Genomic DNA, 20,631 nt, shown 5'->3' with positions numbered 1-20,631 from the left:
TGAGAATTTATCTGCTGAACAAAACTCCGTATTGGCAACAGGAAAGGCGTCTGGCCAGGAAATACTCTGGCTACCTCCATTCAGTTGCCCAGCCGCCACCCTGCAAGAGATGACGGGGTTGTTAAATGAAGATGATGATGATTTCATTACTCAAACTAGGTAGCCTCACCGGTGCTGAAAGGGATGTGGGGATTTCCTCAAATTCACACTTTAGGACCAAGAAATAACAAAGTTGAAGTAAAATTTAGCACGGATTAAAAAAAAAACACCAATGCAGCCTAAAATAATTTTTTTATTTTATTTTCCACTTTTATTTTGCTGGCTCTGGAACGCCAGACGGAAACTCCAACTAATCTTTTGACAACTGCATTTAAAACAAAACAAACAAAAACAAACAAACCAAGATTATCCCTGATCTTGTATCCTCTGCATGCGTTCCTTCCTCAAATTTGCGGAACTTGAGGAAACGTCTCGGAGGGTCTTTCGGCCCAGGCTAAGCCTCAAAAGCTCTCCAGCCCAGCAGATTCCCGAGCTAAAACGAAAGGCGTCTCTCTCCGAGAATCGGTCCTTTCGCTTCTCGCATCCAGAACCTTTTGAAATAAATAGCCCGGTCTTCCCTCCGCTCGGAAGGCCCTGAGATCCCCAACCAAAGTCCTTCCTGCAATCCCACCACCTAATCTTCCTCTTTTTCCACGTAGGGTTTGGTGCTGACGCGGGCCATTTGCCGAGAGAGGTAACGGTCCCGGGCGGACGAGACCGTCTCCTCATTGCTGCGCTTAGCAAATTTGTTGAATTTCTCGTCCGGCTTCTCTGGGGTCTCTTTGCTCTCTTCCGAAGCCTTTGGGGTCAACTCAGGGGATTTGTCCGGACTGGGAAGGTTCACCCCTTCAGGTTGGGGGTCTTCTTGAGCCGCGGAGCCCGAGTTGCGTTTCCTTGCGTGTTTCAGCTTCTCGTCTCGGTCTGCCTCCCTTCCCCGTCCTTTTTCCCTGTCTCCATCTCGGTCTTTCTCTCTGGCCCGATGTTCCTTCTTGTCTCTTCCTCTCCTCTGGTCTCGCTTCTCTTCCTCCTCCTCTTCCTCCTCCCAGTCCTTCCTCCTGTGTCTGTCTTCTCGGTCTTCTCGCCTCCTGTGATGGCCCTCGGTCCGGCTTCGCTCGTCCTTTCCATGTCTCCTCTGGCTATTCCTTTCGTCATGCTGGGGAGCTTCGTCCCTTCGGCGGTCTCGCTTCTCCGCTGGAGGGGAACGTGGAGGTCTTTCCTCGCTGGGAGATCTGGAGTCCCTTGGGTTTTGCTTCAATTGGCGACCACGAAGGGACCCATCGCCTGCCCCAGAAGTCTTCGGCTCGCCGCGTTTCTCTGGGACTCCCTCGGCTACCGTCTCCTCTTCATCACTGCTACCACTTCGCAAGTCACTGTCTGCATCCTGGTCCTCTTCTCCCTTCCCGGGAAGGCGAGTTCTCGTTTTGTCTTCCAGACTTTGATGGGACACTGTCGGCTTCTCGGTGAGGTCTTCTCCTTTGAACCTAAAGGTCATTTGGAGACAAAATAATCCGTACACATTAATTCCCTATAAATACAGAGACCAGTTCCTTTAGTGACCAAAGTTACAACGGCACTGGAAAAAAGGATCCTTTTTCACATTTAGGACCGCTGCAGCATCCCTATGGTCATGTGGTCAAAATTCAGATGCTTGGCAACCGACTCACATTTATGACGGTTGCAGTGTCCCACAGTCATGTCACTTTTGTGACCTTCTGATGAACAAAATCCATGGGGGAAGCCAAATTCACTTAACAACAGTGTTACCAATTTAACAATTGCAGTGATTCACTTAACAACGGCGGCAAGAAAGGTTGTAAAAAGGGGGCAAAACTCAGTACATGTCTCACTTAGCGACAGAAATGTTGGGCTCAATTGTGGTTGTTACCTGTTGAGAATATCCGTGAAAGTACACGTATCTCTTTGTAGGCATCACATTTTTAACAATAGCTAGAATACAGGTGGTCCTCGGTTTAGGACCACAATGGAGCCTGAAATTTCTGTTGCTAAGCGAGACAGTTGTTAAGCGAGTTTTGCCCCATATTATGACTTTTGTTGCCATAGTTGTTAGACCCAACTAGGTAACATCATCAGTGCTAGAAGGGAGTGTGGGTTACACACACTCTCTTTATATACAAGTAGTGTCATGCCCCTGTTGGAATCTGATTCCGAGGGGGAGGTTGAGCAGCTGACAGGGAGTGGGAGTGTGGCTCCGGTGGCTGTGGAGGAAACTGGGGAAGGGCACAGTCTGGCTGGGCATTCAGAGGAAGACCCAGGCTCATCCCCTCTTCATCCTAAGGCACACAGGGAGGAACAGATAAGGGAGCAACATGGGTTATTGGGGAGGAAAGGGCCCTGATTCCCTTCATTAGCTGCAGCTGGGAAAACAGGATTTAAAAAGGGTGTTTGCACACAGCTCCTTGCTGGAAGCAAAGCATGCATTATCTTTGTTTGTCAAGTTTATCTGGGTTCTGGCGTCCTCCCAACTGTGTGTCTTTCCTTATCTTTTGGAAGTCTGCAATTCCTTATCCTGCCCTGTCTCGTTAATGGCTGCAGCTGTGGTTTGTGCTGGTTTTTATTTATAATTTAGATGTACTTTGGATTCAGATTGAATTTCTTCCCTTTAAAAACTGTTCTTGGGAGAGTTTTTTCTCCAGCCAATGATAACTGGACATTGGGGGCCAAGTTGGAGGAATTAAAGGGACTTTACCTACTTTTGGGACTTTGTTGCTTTTGTGCCACGCCCCTTTGGGTCATCACAAGTTGCTTGCACCTACAGTGTTGGTGGAAATGTTGTTCCCTTCCTTTGAGGTTCCTTCATTAGGCTATTGTTTACTGTAGCCCCTGTACATAAACAGAGAGCAAACTCCACTCCCTTCCAGCACTGATGAAGTTACTTTTCTCTCCTTGATTAGTTTCTATCCGTTGATTCTTCTCCTGCCTTCAGGGGCTTTGGAAAATAAGCTGACCCCCTCCTCTTTGGGGCAGCCCCTCAAATATCAGAAAACTGCTATCACGCCATCTGTGTCTCTATCTATTTATCCATCTATATCATCTCTGTCTGTCTGTCTGTCTGTATCTATCTATCTAAGCCGGCTAAAACACCAATGAGCCAGGAGTTTAGCCATCGTGATGTTCAAAATCCTATTTTTGATAAGAACATTTATCAGTCCTTGATTGGTAGTTTATCTTATCTCAGTAATTGGTCAAGGCCAGATATTGCATACAGTGTTAATCAATTAGTGATATTTAATGCTGAGCCAACTGAAAGGCACTGCCAAGCTGTTAAACGTGTGTTAAGATATCTGAAACAGACAATGAATTATGCATTGTGCTTGAAGCCAAAAGACAACTGAGTTTGACTGCATATGCTGATGCAAGTTTTGCTACAGACATAAATCGGGTACTGCTGTATTATTGGGAAAAGCATTGATTGGTTGGAGGTCTATTAGACAGAAACATCTAAGTTTGTCAACAATGGAGGCTGAATTCTCATGTTTGTCTTTACTATGTACATCTTTACTATGTACAAACATGAGAATTCAGCCTCCATTGTTGACAAACTTAGATGTTTTGTATAAGCAATTATTAATTGATATGGGAATTAATGTAACAGATCCTATCGCTGTTTACGAAGACAACCAATCAGCAATACAGATGGCTTCAAATATTGCTGTTAAAACAAGAACGAAACACACAGATTTAAGATATTTAAATGTGAGACAATGTGTGCAAAGTAAGATGATTAAGCTGGAATACTGTATGTCAGAAAACAATATAGCAGATCATTTTACAAAGGCCCAAGGCTCCATAAAGCATAAGACTAGCTGTGAAGATTATGGACTTAGAATGTAAGGTTGTATATATTGTCTTACCCAAAGGGGGAGAATGTTAGGAATATAAGTCACCTAACAGGTATTTGGGTTAGAAATGTATAAACCAGGATAGACATTTTAAAACTGTATCTTTAAGAGCATGTAAAAACTGCAATTGGGTGTGGTTACTCAAACGGCCATAAGATGGAGCCAGAAATCTGGGTTGTTTAGTCTTAGCCTTAGTCTCAGAAGAGAGTGTGAGTAAGTCTCTGTTTCCTTCTGTTGGAGAGTATTGCCGTTCCTCCATTTTTCCTAATTGACTGATATTTCTGGATTTAATGTAAGTCTGTTACTGAACTGTTTTTTGACACTGGACTTTGATATTTGGATTATCCCTGGGTTGAAAACTGACTGATTTTACTTGTGAATGACTTTGGATTGCTTATTTTGGACTTTGCTTAACGTTTCTGGAAGTAAAAACCTACATTTACTGTACGGTGTATCTGTTATGTTCTCTGTGTGTATTATTCCAACGCTACTCTCAAATACGTCTCCCTGTATGCGCTCATTCTCCTAACGGGGAATTACCTCAACCCCCTCTGTCCGCAAAATGCAGACTCTAGTAGAACCCTGCAATTAGCTTTTTCTACTTTGGGGTCCTTGGTGCACTCTGAGCTTGGTGGTTTTTCTGGCAGACTTTTCATCGCCATGCTAGGTAACATCATCAGTGCATAGATAGGAACGGGGTATTGGTCTCTGTAAGCCTTGCAAAGAGAACACTGATGATGGTACTTAGTTGGGTAATGAAACGTCTGCAAGGAAACAAGCTCAGGGAGCACCAAGGACACCCCACGTTTCCTCCTCCTCCTCCTCCTCTCTCCAAACCCACTCCTTTCTAGCACTGATGATGTTACCTAGTTTGGTTATGAAATGTCTTCAAGAAAACCACCAAGCTGAGAGAGCACCAAGGACCTCTCTCCTCCTCCTCCTCCTCCTCTTTGCACACTGCACTCCCTTCTAGCACTGATAATGTTCTCTAATTGGGTCATGAAATGTCTACAAGAAAACAACCCAGCTCAGAGAGCATCAAGGACCCAACTGTCTTCCTATTCTCCTTCCTTCCTTCCTTCCTTCCTTCCTTCCTTCCTTCCTTCCTTCCTTCCTTCCTTCCTTCCTTCTTTCCTTCCTTCCTTCTAGCACTGATGATGTTACCTAGCTTGGTTATGAAATGTCTCCAAGAAAACCACCAAGCTGAGAGAGCACCAAGGACCTCTCTCCTCCTCCTCCTCCTCCTCTTTGCACACTGCACTCCCTTCTAGCACTGATAATGTTCTCTAGTTGGGTCATGAAACGTCTACAAGAAAACCACCCAGCTCAGAGAGCACCAAGGACCCCATAATTCTGTCCCTTCTGTCCCTCCTCCTCCTCCTCCTCCTGTCCACACACCTCCTCCCCTTCTAGCACTGAAGGTGTTCTCTAGTTGGGTTGTGAAACGTCTCCAAGAAAGCCACCAAACTCAGGGAGCACCAAGGACCCCACCCCCAAAAATGCTGCCTTTAACTGAGTCGTCCGTCTTCCGCAAAGTTCATTTGGACTGCATTTCCAAGGGAGACACCCGCTGGATTCCTTCAATCCCCTCTTGGCCGAGGGAACGCTAGAATTCCCAACATCGCCTGGTCTAAACTCACCCAGCTCCCCGAAGGCTGCACTGGGGCGTCTTCTCTTCCCCCACCGCTTGCTTCAGCAGATGCCGGTAGAAGCCGCTCAGGTCCTTCTGTTTGGTGACATCCAGGGAGGCTGAGTGAAAGAGACGTATTTTTATGTTAGGTTTACTCGGGGCACCTTAACTAAGGAAAACCGACAGGGATGGAGGCTCAAACATGCGATGAACGTTTGCTGGAACTGGGCCTGGCTAGTCCAGGGAAGAGAAGGACCAGGGGAGGCAGGATAGGGGTGTTCCAATATTTGAAGGTGGGGGTTGGACTAAATGACCTCCAAGGTCCCTTCCAACTCTATTAATCTGACATTAATCTGATTTTAATAAACAAAAGGACCAGGAGAGACAGGAGAACATCTTCCAATATTTGAGGGGCTGTCCCAGAGAGGAGGAGGAAGGGGGTCAAACTATTTTCCAAGGCACCTGAAGGCCAGACAAGGAATAATGGATGGAAACTGATCCAGGAGAGATTCAACCTGGAAATAAGGAGAAACTTTCTGACGGTGACAACAATTAACCTATGGAACAGAAGTTGCCTTCAGAAGTTGTGGGAGCTTCATCCCTGGAGGCTTTCAAGAAGAGACTGGACTGCCATCTGTCAGAAATGGTATAGGGTCTCCTGCTTGGGCAGGGGGTTGGACTAGATGACCTCCAAGGTCCCTTCCAAGTCTGTTATTCTATATTCAGCGGAACGACTTGCCTTCAGAAGTGGTGGGAGCTTCATTCGTGTAAGCTTCCAAGAGGAGACTGGATGGTCATTGGTCAGAAATGGTGTGGGGTCTCCTGCTTGGGTGGGTGGGGGTTGGACTAGATGACTTCCAAGGTCCCTTCCAACTCTGTTATTCTATTAAAAACAGCTAAGCCATTTAATGTATTATGAAGTCTTGATCATCTCTATTTGGCTATACAATTGAATTTAAAAATGTTAAATATTTTAAAAATTGACTTAAAAAAAACAGTAGAAATACAGGTAGTTTCAACTTACAACTGACTGCTTAGTGACCATTCGAAATTACAATGGCACCAAAAAAAGGGACTTATGACCGTTTTTCACACTTAATGACCGTCTTCTCTTAATTGTCTTACATTAAAACTGAAAGCTTGGACTCCATTGTGGTCGTAAGTCGAGAACCAGGCTCGATTAGGGTCATAAGTCGAGGACTAACCAGAAATTACCAGGTTTGCTTAAGGTCGTAAATCGAGGACTTCCAGGCATTGTCAGGCTAGATTATGGTCATAAGTCGAGGACTTCCAGTATTTGCCAGGCTCAAATATCGTCGTGAGAACTAACCAGTAATTACCGGGTTTGCTTATGGTCGTAAGTCGAGGACTTCGAGGCATTGCCAGGGTCAATTAGGGTCGTAAGTCGAGGACTAACCAGTAATTATCAGGTTTGCTTATGGTCGTAAGTTGAGGACCTCGAGGCATTGCCAGGCTCAATTAGGGTGGTAAGTCGAGGACTAACCAGTATTTCCCAGGCTTCCTTATGGTCATAAGTCAAGGACTTCCAGGCATAAGTCGAGGACTAACCAGAAATTACCGGGTTTGCTTTGGGTCGTAAATCGAGGACTTCCAGGCATTGTCAGGCTAGGTTATGGTCATAAGTCGAGGACTTCCACTATTTGCTAGGCTCAAATATCCTCGTAAGTCGAGGACTAACCAGTAATTACCGGGTTTGCTTATGGTCGTAAGTCAAGGACCTCGAGGCATTGCCAGGCTCAATTAGGGTGGTAAGTCGAGGACTAACCAGTATTTCCCAGGCTTGCTTATGGTCATAAGTCGAGGACTTCCAGGCATTGCCGGGCTAGATTATGGTCATAAATCGAGGACTTCCACTCTTCGCCAGGCTCAAATATCGTTGTATGTCGAGGACTAACCAGCAATGGCCGGGCTCAATACTGGTCGTAAGTCGAGGACTAACTGCCGGGCTCGATGGTGGTTGTAAAACGAGGACTGCCTGTGAGCCAGGCACCTGAGCGGCTGCCCTGTCCTCCAAGGCGATTCTCGCTTTGGCCGCCGGGGAGGGCTGCAACTGGACCCCGCCCCCAACACCCCGCACCCCCCCCCGTGGGAAGTCTCACCTTCCATGGCGGCCTCCTTCCTCTCCCGCTCCTCCTCCTCCGCCCGCTCCTGCAGCTTCTTCTTGTAGGCGGCCGTCACGAAGGCCTCCTTGTCCTGGAAGGCGTCTCCTTCCGACTCCCGCTCCTTCTGGATCTTCTTCTCCATCCGACGCTCCTGCTCCTTCTTCCGCAGCTCCGCCGCCTGCAGGATGTTCTGGATGTACTTGGGCTGACGGGAGGAAGAACCGGGGGGGGGGGGGAAAGAGGAATTTTAGGGTGATTTGGACGAGGGACCAAAGGAGGAGAAGATATCCAACATACTTTCCTCCTCTTTCAACGACAACCCTGGGAGGTGGGCTGGGATGAGAGAGAAGGACTGGCCAAATCACCCAGGCAGCTTTCGTGCCAAAGGCGGGACTAGGACTCCCAATCACCTGGTGATTGGCCCACAGACACCCAATCAGCTTTCAGTGCCTAAGGCGGGACTAGACCTCCCAATCACCTGGTGATTCGCCCAGAGTCACCCAGTTGGATTTCGTGCCTAAGGTGGGAATAGAACTCACAGTCTCCTGGGGATTGGCCCAAAGTCACCCAATAATTTTTCATGCCTAAGGCGGGACTAGAACTCCCTGTCTTCTGGTGATTGGCCCAAAGTCACCCAATAGTTTTTCATGCCTAAAGCGGGACTACAACTCCCAGTCTCCTGGAGATTGGCCCAAAGTCTCCCAGCTGACTTTCATGCCTAAGGCAGGACTAGAACTCACTGTCTCCTGGTGATTGGTCCAAACGCTCCCAGCTGACTTTCATGCCTAAGGCGGGACTAGAACTCCCAGTCTCCTGGTGATTGGCCCAGAGACACCCAGCTGAGTTTCATGCCTAAGGCGGGACTAGAACTCCCAGTCTCCTGGTGATTGGCCCACAGACACCCAGTCAGCTTTCAGTGCCTAAGGTGGGACTAGAACTCCCAGTCTCCTGGTGATTGGTCCACAGACACCCAATCAGCTTTCATGCCTAAGACGGGACTAGAACTCACTGTCTCCTGGTGATTGGTCCAAACTCTCCCAGCTGACTTTCATGCCTAAGGCGGGACTAGAACTCCCAGTCTCCTGGTGATTGGCCCAGAGACACCCAGTCAGCTTTCAGTGCCTAAAGTGGGATTAGAACTCCCAGTCTCCTGGTGATTCACCCAGCTGGCTTTCATGCCTAAGGCGGGACTAGAACTTACCGTCTCCTGGGGATTCACCCAGCTGTTTTTCGTGCCTAAGGCGGGACTAGAACGCACCATCTTCTGGTGATTGGCCCACAGACACCCAGTCAGCTTTCAGTGCCTAAGGTGGGACTAGAACTCCCAGTCTCCTGGTGATTGGCCCAAAGTCACCCAGCTGAGTTTCATGCATAAGGCAGGACTAGAACTCCCAGTCTCCTGGTGATTGGCCCAGACACCCAGTCAGCTTTCAGTGCCTAAGGTGGGACTAGAACTCCCAGTCTCCTGGTGATTGGTCCACAGACACCCAATCAGCTTTCAGTGCCTAAGGTGGGACTAGAACTCCCAGTCTCCTGGTGATTGGCCCAAAGTCTCCCAGCTGACTTTCATGCCTAAGGCGGGACTAGAACTCCCAGTCTCCTGGGGATTGGCCCACAGACACCCAGTCAGCTTTCATGCCAAAGGTGGGACTAGAACTCCCTGTCTCCTGGTGATTGGCCCAGAGTCACCCAATAGTTTTTCATGCCTAAGGCGGGACTAGGACTCCCCATCTCCTGGTGATTCACCCAGCTGAGTTTCATGCCTAAGGCGGGACTAGAACTCCCTATTCTCCTGACGATTGGCCCAGGGTCACCCAGCCAGTTTTCATGCCTAAGGCAGGACTAGAGCTCCCAGTCTCCTGGTGATTGGCCCAAAGTCACCCACAGGTGTGGCCCAAAGTCACCCAGACAACTCTCATGTCTAAGGCAAGAGTAGAATTCCCTGCTCCCCAACCACTTGACCCCGAGGGACCAAGGCCTGCCATGCCAGTGGCTAGCGGAGCTGGCAGCAGAGTCGGACAGTAGCGAGGAGGCTGGGGAGGAACCTGGGCCATTCCTGGAGGCCGAGGACGGCTCAGACGAGGACTCTGCGTCCGAGGCAGAGATGGGGCCAGGGCAGGCCGGCAGTCATCAGCTGCCTTTGGGCTCAGACAGCAGTGAGGCGGTGGAGCTTCTGGAGCCGGTTCCCTGCCTGCGCATGCACAGAGCTGCCGAAAGGAAGGCACAATTAAGAACTTGGGGTCGACGTGGGAGTAAGGCGACAGGTGGACGATGAATGGCCCCTCCCATCAGGATCAAAAGAGGAGCAAAAGAGGAGGGGGGCTTTTGCAGGGAACAATTCATTCGCTTGTTTGTCCGTTCGTGAAGATCTGCCTGCATAACCGAGCCCTTCCCTGTCAGCACTGAGCGTGGAACTATTTACCAGGCAGCGTTGCAGGATTGATAAAGGTCTGAGCTCATGAGTCTACCGTCGCGAGACTGTTGGGCCAAGCCGTTGTCTGACTTGCGAACGAAATAAATCCACATTAATGTAATAAAAAGAGGGCTCAGAATTGACTGAGTGCTTTTTGGGGGAGCGCTATAAGGTACGGACAGGTACGCACCTTTTTTTCGGCTTTCCCTGCAAGCAAGCTGGCCTGGCTCTCCGCCTTCTTCTGCTGGATGTCCTCGTAAATGGTGTCATATTCGTAGACGGTGGAGTCTTCGGCCAGCGCCCTCTGGATCTCCATCTTGGTCTTTGGGGGCAGAAAAGAGGGTGGGTGAGCTTTGTTAGCGTCTTCTAGCAGACAGGTCTAAAATACAGCCGGGTCGCTCGACAGGTAGAGATGGAGGGAGGGCGTGTCAATGTAATAAACTTAATAAATAAATTTAATAAATTGGATTGTGACGGCTTAACAATAATTGTACGCAGACAATACACTGTTGGGTTGAAACTGAATGTTTAAAACGTGTTATATAAATAAAAATGAAAATAATAATACATTTAATGGAGAAGAAAATAAATAAATATGATCCCAAGACATTTGAAAGAGCACCGTTTTAAAAGGGTGGCATAGGCCAGAGGTCTCCAAACTTGGCAACTTGGATGATGGATGAATGAATAGAGATTGTAATTAGATACTACAAAGATATAAAGAGAGATTGTATATATGGTAGATACTGTAGATATAGATAGGCAGAGAGAGGTAGAGAGAGACAGATAAAGGGACAGACAGACAGACAGACGGACAAATAGGCAGATAAATACAATCTCAGACATTGAAAACAGCACTTTATAAGGTGAGATGGGTGGCATATAATGTAATCAATTAAATAAGTAATATAACAGAATTGAAAACAGCATTTTGCAAGATGAGATGGGTGGCACATAACGTAACATAAGACCTGGATCAATCTTGCAAAGCATTATGGGCTGGGGAGGACACCATCTGCTCCTCAAATTGCAAACAGACCATTGCCTGAATTGGTTGCTTATTCTTCCCATTTTTGCCCTTGGGAAAAAATGGAATTGCCATGTAAGGTACAATATCTATCTATCTATCTATCTATCTATCTATCTATCTATCTATCTATCTATCTATCTATCTATCTATCTATCTATCTATCTATCATCTATCTATTATCTATCTATCTATCCATCCATCTATTATCTATCTATCTATCTATCTATCTATCTATCTATCTATCTATCTATCTATCTATCTATCTATCTATCCATCCATCCATCCATCCACCCATCCCCCTCTGTATCATATACCTTTTTACATCTGTCTACCCATCCATCCATTCACCCACCCACACACACATAGTCCTCGTCTTACAACCATTTGTTAAGCGGCTGTTTAAAGTTACAACTGCACTGCAACAAGTGACTTAGGACTAGTCTTCACACTCACCAAGCCCCCGAATATTGATCATGTGGTCGTAAGTCGAGGACTTCCCGCATTTTTGGGGGGGTCTCCTGCCTCTTTTTTTCTTTTTTTTTTTCACACTGTATTTTGCACCACGAAATTTAGGCAGGGAAGAAGAGACTTGGCTTCGCTGGCTATCCTAGAAATTATTTTCCTCTCTTTGAGCCGGCTGCTAAATTAAGACTCTGCATTTTGCAATGTGGTGTAAACTACGAGGAAGGATCCATGGCAATCCGCAACTTGCCAAAGCTCATTTCTCCCGTAACAACTTGGGCGCTGCCCAAAAAAAGAAAAACGAGGGGAAAAACAGGCTTGTATAAAAGTAGAACCATCCGTCAAACACATAAAGTCATGGAAACTAAAACGGTACTATTATTATTATTATTATTCTTTATGGAGCTAAGACAGCCAGTTCCAGTTTTCTTGCCAAGAAGAACAATTGTGTAAAACCTTGGACATAAATCATTGTGAAATAGCCCGATAATGAATTCACATCTAAGCTGGTCTATTTACACATTTGGCTGGCTGATAAGTTGTTGAAGTCATAAAAAAGAGATGCGAAGAAGGAAGGAAAAAATAGGATCAACGCTCTCGCATTTGTCTTTAAAACATTAGCGTGAACTAATGGGAGCCCAACCTTGGTGACTTTAAGACCTGTTGACTTCAACTCCCAGAATTCCCAGAGGGATCTCGACAGACTTGAACCCTGGGCCCTACCTAACAAAATGAGATCAGTTGCAATCTTACACTTAGGCAAGAAAAATCAAAAGGACACAGACAGACTGGGTTACTATTAACTTATTAACTATTAAAAGGAATCAACGTTAACCTTTGGGGATGGTGATTGAATTCTCAGGTCAATGGAGAATCATGTAGTCTTAAGACTCAAAGGGATGGAAGGGACCTTGAAGGTCATCTAGTCCAGCAGTAGCCAACCTTTTAGACCTCAGGGAGCACTAACTGGTTCTGTGGGCTTGGCGTAATTTGTGGGTGTGGCTTGGTGGTCATGTGACTGGCTGGGCATGGCTTGTATGTAAATATTATAAATATTTATATCAATATTGAATTTTCTATATAAAAAAAGAGCAACTTTTACCCAAAATCAGGCAAAGCAGGCAGGCAGATTGAGTTGCTCACAGAATCATTCAGAAATCTATCTATCTGCCATCGGCAACCTGTGTCTGTCACATCAAATTTGCTTGCAAGCAAACTCACAAAATTAACTCACAACACACCATGTGTATAAATGTTGAATTTTTTATAAAAAAAGAGCAACTTTTGCCCAAAATCAGGCAAAGCAGGCAGGCAGACTGAATTGCTCACAGAATCACAGATTCATTCAGAAATCTATCTATCTGCCATCAGCTAGCTCAGTCTGTCACATAAAATTTGCTTGCAAGCAAACTCACAAAATTAACTCACAACACACCATGTGTATAAATGTTGAATTTTTTATAAAAAAAGAGCAACTTTTACCCAAAATCAGGCAAAGCAGGCAGGCAGATTGAGTTGCTCACAGAATCACAGATTCATTCAGAAATCTATCTATCTGCCATCGGCTAGCTCAGTCTGTCACATAAAATTTGCTTGCAAGCAAACTCACAAAATTAACTCACACCATGTGTATAAATGTTGAATTTTTTATTAAAAACAGAGCAACTTTTACCCAAAATCAGGCAAAGCAGGCAGGCAGACTGAGTTGCTCACAGAATCACAGATTCATTCAGAAATCTATCTATCTGCCATCGGCTAGCTCAGTCTGTCACATAAAATTTGCTTGCAAGCAAACTCACAAAATTAACTCACAACACACCATGTGTATAAATGTTGAATTTTTTATTAAACAAAGAGAGCAACTTTTACTCAAAATCAGGCAAAGCAGGCAGGTTGAGTTGCTCACAGAATCATTCAGTGATCTATCTATCTGCCATCGGCTAGCTCAGTCTGTCACATAAAATTTGCCGGCCGTGAGTCTGCACTGAATAACAGAACCTTCACTCCTAAGGGAGGTTTGGCTCTGCTTAAAAGCAGAGGCGAAGATCTCAAGACTAGCTAGAAAGCAAGAAATCCAACCATTTCCTGCTTCCTAGCTAATCTAAATCTCCCGGCACAGCAAAACAGCTGATGGTTGGGGGAAAAAAAAGGAAAAATAGCAATTTAGCAGGCAAGTTTGCCAGGTAAGGAGTGAGTGGGCGGAGAGGGTTCCCAGGGGCCAGGTGGGCGGCGCAGCCTTGTGTTTCTGCGCAGCCTGGATTAATTGCTTTGGGAGGGGGGGTGCTCTAGGGGTGAGATTTCTCTGTAGCCCACCAAAATTTTCTTCGCGGCCCACCGGTTGGCGATCACTAATCTAGTCCAATCCCCCACCCACCCAAGCTTATGACTTAAGGTGCTTGGCAGCCGGCACATGTTTATTAATGGTGGCAACGGTGGCAATCCCGGGGTCACGCCCCCACCATTTTTGACCTACCCACAAGCAAACTCAACTTGGATTTACTGAACGACTGTGTGGTTCACTTAACGACCAGGGCGATTCACTTAACAATCGCCGCCACAAAAAAATTATTCTCTTAAAAACCGGTTGGGCAAGATTCCCTTAACGGCCTTCTTGCCTTACCAACGGACAATCCAGTCCCGACTGTGCGTCGTAAAGTCGAGGACCGTCGTTATACCGAGACAGGGGCCCTGGGCGCAGGGAGCATAATTACCATGTCCACTTACTTGTTTCATGGCTTGCTTTTTTAAGGCTTCCTTCTGAAGGCTCTCGCCGACGGACGACTGTCGGGAAAGAAAATGAAGGTGAGTTAATAACTCATTAAGGTCTGTAGAGATTCTCAGCCATCCAGGTCGTCGTTGTCCCAAAGTTGCTTTTATTTATTTTTTCCCCAAGCTGGATTTTCTTTTTGTTTTTCTTTGAAGATGTTTTGCTTCTCATCCAAGAAGCTTCTTCGGCTCTTGACGGGATGGTAAGGAATAGAAAGGATTGATGCTCCTTGCAGGCAGCTGGTCATTTGCATCCTTTGAGAGGGTCGTTGAGGCCACTTGGAGGTTTGTCGGTGTCCTCAGGGTCACCTGAGTGGGTGCAAACAGCCGGGGAGGCTTCTAAAACGCAGCCCTTTTAGCGGTTTCAAGGCTCCCCGCCTCCATTTGCACCACTCAGGTGATCCTGAGGACACAGATAAACCTCCAAGTGGCCTCAAGGACTCTCTAAAAAAGGATGCAAACGACCAGCTGTCCGCAAGGGATATCGATCCTTCCATTCCCCACCACCCAGTCAGAGCCAAAGAAGCTTCTTGGATGAGAAGCGAAACGTCTTCAGAGCAAACCAAGAAAGTCCCGTGGCCGCCTTGAGAAGCACTTTGGGGACAACCCATTAAGAGATCTGGCTGCACGAGCAGCGGGAATCCGGGTGCAGCGTTCTACTTATAGTATTCAAAATTGGGCGCCCCAATCCTTGGAAACCTGCTGCAGGTAATCCTCAACTTACAACCGTTCGTTGAATGAAGTTACAAGGGCACTGGAAAAGGGATCGATCCCAATTGTCGTATATCGAGGACTACTGTAGTTTAGAGTCTCCACTGTAACAATAGCTCATTTAGTGACTGCTTCACGTTAAAATGGTGCTGGGGAAAAAAAAAAAGGACCATTTTTCACACTTACGACTTGCAACCTCCCCGTGGCTGCGTGATCAAAATTTAGACCCTTGGCAAGTGACTCACAGTTATGATGGTCGCAGAGTCCTGGCGTCGCCTGACCCTCTTTTCCGGCCTTCTGACTAGCCAAGCCAAAATGGGGAAAGCCAGGTTCATTTAACAACCGGGTTACTAACTTAAGAACTGCAGTGATTCACTTAACAACAAGCGGCAAGGAAGGTTGTAAGATGGAGCGGAGCTCACTTAACAAGCGTCTCACTTTAGCAACAGGAATTTGGGGCGCAATTGTGCTCCTAAGTCAAGGAATTGTAATCGCGAAGACATGGCATGAAGGACTGTGGTTTAGTGTGAAAAAAACACCAGATTAGGATGCAAACTATAGAAAAAAGAGTTGGAAGGGAGCTTGAAGGTCCTCTAGTCCAACCCCTGCTCAGGCAGGAGATCTTATATGATTGTAGATAAATGTTTGTTGAATCTCTTCTTAAAAGCCTCCAGAGATGGAGGGAGGGAGGGAGGGAGGGAAGGAAGGAAGGAAGGAAGGAAGGAAGGAAGGAAGGAAGGAAGATGGGAAGGAAGGAAAGGATAGAAGATGTGGAAGTGAGAAATAAAGGAGGGGAAGGGAAGGAAGGAAGGAAGGAAATGATGGAAGATGAAATGAGGAGGGAGGGAGGGAGGGAGGGAAGGAAGGAAGGAAGGAAGGAAAGGATGAAAGATTTGGAAGTGAGAAGGAAGGGAGGAAGGAAGGAAGGAAGGAAGCAAGGAAGGAAGCAAGGATAACTGAGTTGGAAGGGACCTCGGAGGTCCTCTAGTCCAACCCCCTGCTCTGGCACGGAGGCCCTACACCCCTGATGGTGAACCTATGGCCACAGGTGGCACGCAGAGCCATTTGTGCCGGCACGCGAGCTGCAGGCAAACTTACCTCACTGCGCATGTGTGCTCCTCACAGCTGATTTTCGGCCAGTTTGAGGCCTCTTTTGGCCTGCAAAGCCTGCAGAGGCCTTTCTCAAGTCTTTGGGACAGGGGTCTCCAACCTCGGCAACTTTAAGCCTGGTGGACGTCAACTCCCAGAATTCCCCAGCCAGCAAAGCTTGGAGACCCCCTGCTCCAAAGGTTGGAGACCCCTGCTCTGGGAGGCCAAAAAAGGCCTCAAATGGGCCAAAAATCAGCTGTGAGGCGCAGTGCAGGTGGCGGGGGGATTGTGCGTGTATACACAGGGGGCGTGAGGTGGGGGTGTGCATTGCCTTCTGGTGCTGGCACGTAAGAACATGCGCGCAAGCGCATGCACCATTTTTGACACAGGAGCCCCAAAACGGTTGGCCACCACTGCCTTAAACCAGTCTCTTCTTAAAAGCCTCCAGAGATGAGAGAGGGAGGGAGGGAGGGAGGCAGGAAGGAAGGAAGGAAGGAAGAATAACAGAGTTGGAAGGGACCTTGGAGGTCTTCTAGTCCAACCCCTGGCTCAAGTAGGAGACCCTAAAGCAGTGGTGGCTAACCTTTTGGGGCTCCTGTGCCAAAAATGGTGCGTGCACTGGCATGTGCTTACTCACATGCCAGCACCCAGAAGGCAATGCGCCCCCCACGCCCTCTGCGCATAGGCGCACAATGCTTTCCCCCCACGCTTCCCCCTCACCTGCACTGCGCCTCACAGCTGATTTTCAGCCTCTCAGAGGCTTAAAAAAAAAGCCTCCGCAGGCTTTGCAGGCTGAATAATAAGCCCGTTTCATCACTTCCGGTATTACAGGAAGTGACAAAAATGGGCCTATTATTCGGCTTTTTTCAAGCCTCTGGGAGGCCAAAAAAGGACTCAAACCAGCCGAAAAACAGCTGTGAGGCGCACACATGTGCAGTAATGCGAGGCAAGTTTGCCTGCGGCTCGCGTGTTGTCGGCACAGATGGCTCTGCGTGCCACCTGTGGCACCCATGCCATAGGTTCCCCATCACGGCCCTAAACCATTTCATTCAAATGGCCGTGCAGTCCGTTCCGTGGATGGTTTTAAGGACGAACGCTGGCCACTGCTTCCTGAAGAGCATCCATCTGTCCCTCCCCCACATCAGATCTTTCCTCCATGTTCCACCTCCGTGGAGGTGAGTCTCCAAAGGTCTTCGTGGTTTGATCAGATGCAGCTGCAAAACCCATCGCTCAACGCGCTTGGAGAAGCCCGAGTGAGCGAAATCCTCTTTTTCAACATCTCTAGAAGGAAATGTGAAAAATGGATTTAAAAAAAAAAAAACTCCACTCAGTTTGGCAGCCGGCGGAGTTTTCCAGTCCTGCTGTGACTCATCCTGAAGGCCCAAGGACTACGTACAATCCCCCAAGGAGATGCTGTCACCACGGCTTCGTAACGTTAGCAGCTGCTCGGGGTTTTGTTTTTGTGTGTGCTCGGGTGTGCAATTTAAGTATCCACACTCCCACCCTCTGCGGCCCATGGGGTAGGGTCTTCTCCTGCTTGGCTGGGGGGGGGGGGTTGGACTAGATGACCTGCAAGGTCCCTTCCAGCTTTATTCTGAATTAATGAAAGTGGTGGGAGTTTTACAGTTGGAAGCTCTGAAGAAGAGACTGGACTGCCCTCTGTCAGAAATGGTGTAGGGTCTCCTGCTTGGGCGGGGGGTGGGTGGGACTAGAACAGGGTCGCCAACCTTTTGGACCTCGGGGACCACCAAACTCATATTTTTAAATCCCGTGGACTAGAAACCCTGGGAAAATCCCCCCAAAAAGTCTGCAGGGAAATTCCCTCCACCCCGTTTTCCTACCAATCGTTCTTTATTTGGGATCGTAGGATTCCGTCTCCAGCTCCGTTCTCGGGAGAGGGAGAGAGAGAGAGAGAGAGAGAGAGAGAGAGAGACTTTTGGCTTCATGCAAGGAAAACAGCAGAAGCCGCAGAAGTCTTTCTTTCTCTCCCCCAAACTCTGACAGAAATGAGTCTTTGCTGGCGCAGCCTCTTGGAGCAGGAGGCCTTGCAGGGTCCCAAAGACTCATTTATGGCAGAGTTTGGGGGAGAGAAAGAAAGACTTCTGCGGCTTCTGCTGTTTTCCTTGCATGAAGCCAAAAGTCTCTCTCTCTCTCTCTCTCTCTCTCTTTTTCTCCTGAGAACGGAGCTGGAGACGGAATCTTTCGATCCCAAATAGGTATGTTAAAGATTCTAAAACAGAGGGATTCTATGATAAATTGACTGACTTAGATAAGATTTTGACAGGTACTGATGAAAAGGGATGAAAAAATTATATGGTTATTTACTGGAAATTAAACTAGAGGAAGAACAAGTTAAAGAAACGGTGATTGCTTGGGGGAAGAATTTTGGATATGGGATTGATTTAGAGAAATGGCAAAAATTGTGGTCTCAAAATTATAAAATGACAATGTCAACAACGTATAAAGAAAATCTGTATAAGATGTTTTACAGGTGGCATTTTCCCCCCCCGACAAGAATAGCAAGACTTTGGCTGCTTTCCTGGCCTACAGCCAAAAGCAGAAGTAGCGGACAGAAGTAGCCCGGTGGTCAGGCCAGGCGTGTGCGGTGAGTGGGGCGAGTCCCCCCCTCCGCCCTTTCCCCCCTCCCCTCACTGCCTTGTGCTGTTCGCAATTCCCGCTGGCCATGTGGGCGGCGCAGCCTTGTGTTCCCGCGCAGCCTGGATTAATTCCTTTGGGTGGGTGGGGGGACACATTTCTCTGCGGACCACCGACGTTTTCTCGCGGACCACCCGTGGTCCCCGGCCCACCAGCTGGCAACCACTGGACTGGATGACCTCCGAGGCCCCTTCCAACTCTGTTAATCTAATCTAACCGAATCTAATCCACGCTCACGCTGACCTTCAGCGAGGGAACACCGAGATCTGGTGGGTGTTTGTTCCCCGACCTTTCCATTCAGATGCCTTGGTGTCCTTCCAACCCCGTGTCAAACATTTTTGCTGCACCCAGGACCAGGTGTTCGCAACTTGGTGGTGAAGGATCGGATGATGGCATGTAGGTACAGAGGAGGAGGCCCTGGGGAGCCGAGGAAGGGGCCTATGTGGAGATAGGACCCAAGTATGGATGGAAAGGATACGAGAGGGAGGAATAGGAATTCTGATAAAAAAAAACATTTTCTCTTGCCTTCATTTCTTTGCCTTAAGCAGCCTGGCTCCTTCCTGTCTTCTCTCTCTCTCTCTACAGGATGTGGGGGGTCATGGGGGGTGCTGCCTCAGACCAAGATTTAAAACTTTTACTTTTCCCTACGGAAAGAGAGGGGGGGGTCGCGGGGACTGGGGGAGCTACCTTGAGCTGCTCTGCAGTAGGAAAAGGGTTGGAACCGCACATTCTTAGCGAGGCGCAAGTTAACACCTTAAACCACTAGCCAGGATGTTAGGAACAAGAATAGCTTGCTTGTAAACAAGAATAGCTTGCTTGTAAACCCTCCCCCCTCCAAAAAAACCCCCACATAACCGGCACATGAAACTAGGGCCCTTTGCAAGATACCCGTGAAAAATAGACGACGCGACATTTAGCTACGTAGGGGGATGAGAATCCAAATAACCAATTAATATTATCTGTTATGGACGCATTATTAGGGGAAGGGCAAAGGGCTGAGTGCAACCCACCCCTTGACTATAAAAATTGCTGTAAAGGTTGTAATTGGGGTTAGTTGGGTTAGCCTTCAAACCAGGGTCCTTATATCTTGGTACCGAAATAAAAGTATATTGTATCGCACCTTGTGTCCGGTGACTTATCGGCTTCGACGCCAAGCAAGAGCCCGATTTTGGGGACAACCGTGGTTTGTGATGTTTGAGGGGGGGTCAAGAAGGGAGAAGAGTTTGTTCTTTGGAAGAACCGGCAGTTGGAGCATAGTTTTTTTCCAGGTTTGCCTTTGGCTTTTCCCCAAAAGCATGTTTGGAAGAAAAAAAACCAAAAAAATATGTGTGTCTACGGCATTTATGGTACTGCCAAGGAAGTGATGTTGAAACACATTGATATAATTTCTTCTACAGAAACTATTGCAAATCTTTTTTAATATTTTGTATTTTGTAAATGTTTTAATATCTTGAATTTCAATATATTTTTTTAATTCAATTTTTTTTAAAAAGAATGTTTGATGAGTTGACACCCTCAAACATTGGAAGTACCGCTTTATAAGGCCTTGGTAAGGCCACACCTAGAGTCCTGCCTCCAGTTTTGGCCACCACGATATATAAAAAAAAAAGACGTTGAGACTCTAGAAAGAGTGCAGAGAAGAGCAACCAGGATAATGGAGGCTAAAACATATGACAAACAGTTGCAGGAATTGGGTAAGTTTAGTTTAAAGAGAGACTAGAGGTGACATGATAGCAATCTTCCAATGTTTGAGGGTGTCAACTCATAAAACATTCCTTTTTTAAAATTTGAATTTAAAAAAAATTCTTTATTGAAATTCAAGATATTAAAACATTTACAAAATACAAAATATT

At 47.1% G+C, this 20,631-nt stretch overlaps 1 protein-coding gene across 1 annotated transcript in view; it reads right to left on the bottom strand.

Moving 5' to 3' along the window:
- Nucleotides 1-287: 287 nt before the first annotated feature.
- Nucleotides 288-20,631, bottom strand: part of NSRP1 (nuclear speckle splicing regulatory protein 1) — a 47,667-nt gene continuing 27,323 nt past the window's right edge. The window contains exons 3-7 of the mRNA XM_087924522.1: nt 14,282-14,338; nt 10,256-10,387; nt 7,650-7,857; nt 5,540-5,648; nt 288-1,520 (exon numbers count right to left, since the gene is read on the bottom strand). Of these exons, the coding sequence (XP_087780648.1) occupies nt 674-1,520; nt 5,540-5,648; nt 7,650-7,857; nt 10,256-10,387; nt 14,282-14,338 (1,353 nt within the window). The 3' untranslated portion in view covers nt 288-673. The remainder of the gene's footprint in view (nt 1,521-5,539; nt 5,649-7,649; nt 7,858-10,255; nt 10,388-14,281; nt 14,339-20,631) is intronic.

This window comes from Pseudonaja textilis, chromosome 1, assembly GCF_049901715.1.
Source record: "Pseudonaja textilis isolate UNSWEBS1 chromosome 1, rPseTex1.2, whole genome shotgun sequence".
Taxonomy (NCBI): Eukaryota; Metazoa; Chordata; class Lepidosauria; order Squamata; family Elapidae; genus Pseudonaja; species Pseudonaja textilis.
Note: the sequence above shows the minus strand (reverse complement) of the source record. Positions and strands in the feature narration are given on the sequence as shown.